Here is a 4100-nt window from a genome sequence, read left to right on the forward strand (position 1 = left end):
CGCGCCCCTCATCCCCTCCCACCCCGGTGCCCCAGCTGGCGGCGCGCCGGGGGCCCGGCTGGGCGAGGCGGGGCGGGCCGGGAAGGGGCGGCGAGGGTGACCTCAGCGGTTCCGCCGCTCCGGGAAGTCGCCTCGGCCCGCCCCCTCCAGCCCCCGCCCCGAGTTTCGCTCTCTCCGGGGCGGGGCGACGGCGGCCGCTGCCTGGCCGGCCAAGTTGGAGCGCGCCCCGCCCGGCGCCCTCCCGGCCGGGGCACGCCGCCCGGAGCCCCGCGCACCGGGGCCGCACCGGGGAGGGCGCGCGGCGCGGGCGGCGGCCGGAGAGCGGCGCGGGGCGGCGGAGGTGAGCGCGGGGGGCGGGCGCCGGCTCCGCCCGCCCCGCCCGCCGGCCCGCTCCCCACGGCCGCGCTGCCATAAATGGGGCCCGCGGCGGCGGCGGCGGCGGCGGTGGCGGAGGGCCGGGCGGCGGGCGGGGACGCGGGCGTCGGGGGACGCGGCGCCCCGCGGAGAAGTTCGGGGGCGGCCCGGCGGGGACGCGCGCAGGTTCGCGCCCCGAGACCCGCCCCGCGGCCGGCGGCTTCTGTTTCACTCGCGGGCGAGCCGGTCCCGCCCGGGGCAGGTGCGGGGGCGCGCGGGGGCGCCCCGTCTGCGCCCGCGGAGGCCGGCGGCCGCATGGAGTTCCCGGAGCACGGCGCGCGGCTGCTGGGCCGCCTGCGGCAGCAGCGGGAGCAGGGCTTCCTGTGCGACTGCACCGTGCTGGTGGGCGCCGCGCGCTTCCCGGCCCACCGCGCCGTGCTGGCCGCCTGCAGCGTCTACTTCCATCTCTTCTACAGGGACCGGCCCGCGGGCGGCCGCGACGCCGTGCGGCTCAACGGCGACGTGGTCACGGCGCCCGCCTTCGGCCGCCTGCTGGACTTCATGTACGGGGGCCGCCTGGACCTGCGCAGCCTGCCGGTGGAGGACGTGCTGGCCGCCGCCAGCTACCTGCACATGTACGACGTCGTCAAGGTCTGCAAGGGCAGGCTGAGGGACAGGGGCCGCGCGCTGCCCCGGGGGCCCCCCGCCGCCCGGGCAGAGCCGCTCGGGCCGCCGCCGCGCACCCAGCCCGCCCGGGCCCCGGAGAAGGCCGGGCCGCCCCGCTCTGGGCTCTGCGCGCTCCCCCCGCGAGCCCCGGGGCCCCCTCCCTGGCAGGCCCCGGGAGACGCCGAGCGGGCCCTGGACCTGTCGCTGAAGCCGGGCCGCAGGCGGGAGCCAGCGCACGCACCGCGCGTCCTTCACACAGCCCCCCGCGTCCAGATGCAACACGGCGCGCAGCCACCAGTGCGGGACTCGCGGGACTCGCCGTCGGAACGGGACGGCGGCGCCCACGGCCCCCCGCAGCCACCCTGCGCCCCTGCGGCCGAGCCGTCGGCGGGCGGCCGCGAGCCGGAGCCGAAGCCGGAGCCGGATGCGGAGCTGGGGGCCCGCGGGGACGAGCTGGGCCCCGGCGCGCGCCCGTGCGTGTGCCCGCTGTGCGGCAAGCTGTTCCCCGGGGCCCACGTGCTGCAGCTGCACCTGAGCGCCCACTTCCGGGAGCGGGACGGCGGCCGGGCGCGCCTCTCGCCCGACGGCACGGTGCCCACCTGCCCGCTCTGCGGGAAGACCTTCTCGTGCACGTACACGCTGAAGAGGCACGAGCGGACCCACTCGGGCGAGAAGCCCTACACGTGCGCGCAGTGCGGCAAGAGCTTCCAGTACTCGCACAACCTGAGCCGCCACGCGGTGGTGCACACGCGCGAGAAGCCGCACGCCTGCCGCTGGTGCGAGCGCCGCTTCACGCAGTCGGGGGACCTCTACCGCCACGTCCGAAAATTCCACTGTGGGCTGGTCAAGTCCCTGCTGGTGTGACTTGTGTTCGTGCGGCGCGAGGGGGTGGGGGTGGGCTGGAAAAGGGAGGGGAGGGGCCTCCGGGCTGGGACACCCGGATGGAGCTGCGGCGGGGTTGGGGGGAGCCCCGGGATCAGAGCTCCCAGCGTGGAAGACCACTGCTGCCCCTGGCGGGGACCTCACACTGGGGGTGACTCAGGGTGGCTCGGGCAGCCCTCTTCCACGCCCGGCCCCTGCTCCCTTCCTCCGACTCACGTCTGCCCCCAGCCCGTGCCCTGATCTTAAACACCGTCTTGCCCTCCTTCCCCCTCCAGCCAGTGTCTCCTTTGCCCGGAGCTCCGGCCCAGGCTCCTTGGCTCCAGGAGGCACGTGTGTCCCCCTCCGAGGGCTCTCCTGACCACCCGCACTGGCGCACTGGCAGAGCGTGTCCCAAAAAGGGACTGTCAGCGCGTCCCAAAGCGTGTCAGAAGCTGTCAGCGTGTCCCAAAAAGGGCACTTGGACGGAACAGGCCGCCCCGGCGGGTGGCAGTGGGAGCTTCTTCGGGAGGCCCCGGGCACAGGGAGCGCGGGCAGGGGAAATCAGGGTTCTGCAGAACCTGCCAGACGCTGAGTGGCTCCGGGGTTCCAGGTGCCGGGGTGGGAGGTGATCCCGACCACACGGGAACTCCGGTGGAGGGAGGGAATCGGAACTTGGAAATGATTCTCTTTAGACGCAGAAGGAGCCTCCCTGAGGCTGCCAGCTGTCTTCCCGTGGGCGATGGGCCGTGCTCTTCCCTGCCTGAGCACAGGGTCCAGGGTGCTTCTGCGCATCCCTCGGGTGGGGCCGGGAAGGGCCTGGGAAGGGAGCCGCCCACCGGCGTGGCCGCAGGTTGCCCCTGGGCTGCTGTGGGCGTCGCCCTGAGGTCACTGCCTGCTCAGGGTCTCCCTGGAGCTGCCGGTCATTTCCAGAGCCGTGATCTGGGGGCCCGAAGCTGCTCTCTCTGATCGGGGGCAGTGTTTGCAGGCCTTCCCTTCCCTCCAGTGGGGCCTGGGCGAAAGCTGCCATCGGATAGAGAGGGCACGGGGTGGGGGGGCAAGCCCCTGATGGGCTGGGGTCACAGCTCCCACTGTCATCCACAGCTCCTAGAATGGGCAGACCTCTGAGTGTGCGTTTGGAGGGGCCACCCCGCCTAGCCCGCCTACTCACTCAGCAAATCTTGCTGCCGGAATGTCCTCGCTGACGGCAAGGAGAGAGGCCAGAGGGAGGCCTGCCACAGCTCCCGGGGGCCCTGCAGGTGGCAGACCCCCGGGACTCCGGGTTCCCACTGACTGGAGGCACTGAGGACAGAGTCCAGCCAAGTTTAAGTTATTCTCCCGTCTCCTGGCAACACTTGATGTCCTATTTATTCATCTGTCTGGTCTGGAGTGAAATGACCGGTGACCTTCACAGCAGGTGGACCGAAGGGGCCGTCTCCCCCCACAGGCTCCCCGCTCTCCTGGTGTGTGGGCCGCCCACCGTGCAGTGCGGGGGGGCCCCCTCCCCATTGGTGCTTGGGGTTCAGAGGCCCTGGACTGGCTGCAGACAGAGAGAGCTGGGGAAGGGGACCCCCTGCTTGTGAGTATCCCGGAAGGGCTGATGGCACCTCACACTCGGTGCCCTGTACCGAGTCAGGGTTCCGTGTGTGTGTGTGTGTGTGTGTGTGTGTGTGTGTGTCCCCAAGCCACGCCCACAGCCCAGTGGGCAGCAGGGAGACTGGGTTCTCCCCAGGGGTTTCCACGAGGAAGAAACTTACTGTCCTCCCCTGAGTTCTCAACACTGGATTCATCGTCTTCTGCAAACAGTTACTGTGAAGTTAATGTAAAGAGAGGTGGTGAGTTTATTTGTTAACCAACGCAGTTCCGACGAAATCTCTATATATTTAACGCCCTGATTGTGTGGGAACGTGTATTAGAGGCGCGAGCAGGTGCACTTCGAGGGGAGCCTGCCGGGTGGGGTCCTCGCAGGCTGGTCCAGCCTCCTCCTCACGGCCTCGTGCTGCTCTGCCCCTGGGGTGACGGCTCCCGGTGACCCAGAGGACAGTTGTTTGTGCGTAGCGTTTGGCGGGAGGTTTCCTTTGCACGCACCCGCCTGCCACGACAGTCTGGAAACCGGCGCTGTCTTCCTGTGTTCACATGATCGTCTTGATGATGACCGTGGTAATAAAGTCTGCCCCAGGTGGAGATGGGCAGGATTATTCCTGGGGACCGGGGTGTGCATG

At 71.0% G+C, this 4100-nt stretch overlaps 1 protein-coding gene across 1 annotated transcript; it reads left to right on the forward strand.

Moving 5' to 3' along the window:
- Positions 1-453: 453 nt before the first annotated feature.
- ZBTB42 (zinc finger and BTB domain containing 42) lies at positions 454-2508 on the forward strand. Its single transcript, XM_027066774.2, has one exon. It carries the CDS (start codon positions 670-672, stop codon positions 1882-1884), a length of 1215 nt encoding a protein of 404 aa, XP_026922575.1. The 5' UTR covers positions 454-669; the 3' UTR covers positions 1885-2508.
- The last annotated feature ends 1592 nt before the right edge of the window (positions 2509-4100 follow it).

This window comes from Acinonyx jubatus, chromosome B3, assembly GCF_027475565.1.
Source record: "Acinonyx jubatus isolate Ajub_Pintada_27869175 chromosome B3, VMU_Ajub_asm_v1.0, whole genome shotgun sequence".
NCBI classification, from domain to species: Eukaryota; Metazoa; Chordata; class Mammalia; order Carnivora; family Felidae; genus Acinonyx; species Acinonyx jubatus.

What these genes read in the sequence shown, in the direction of transcription:
- ZBTB42 (XM_027066774.2), top strand. Translation starts at nt 670, where the DNA reads ATGGAGTTCCCGGAGCACGGCGCGCGGCTGCTGGGCCGCCTGCGGCAG.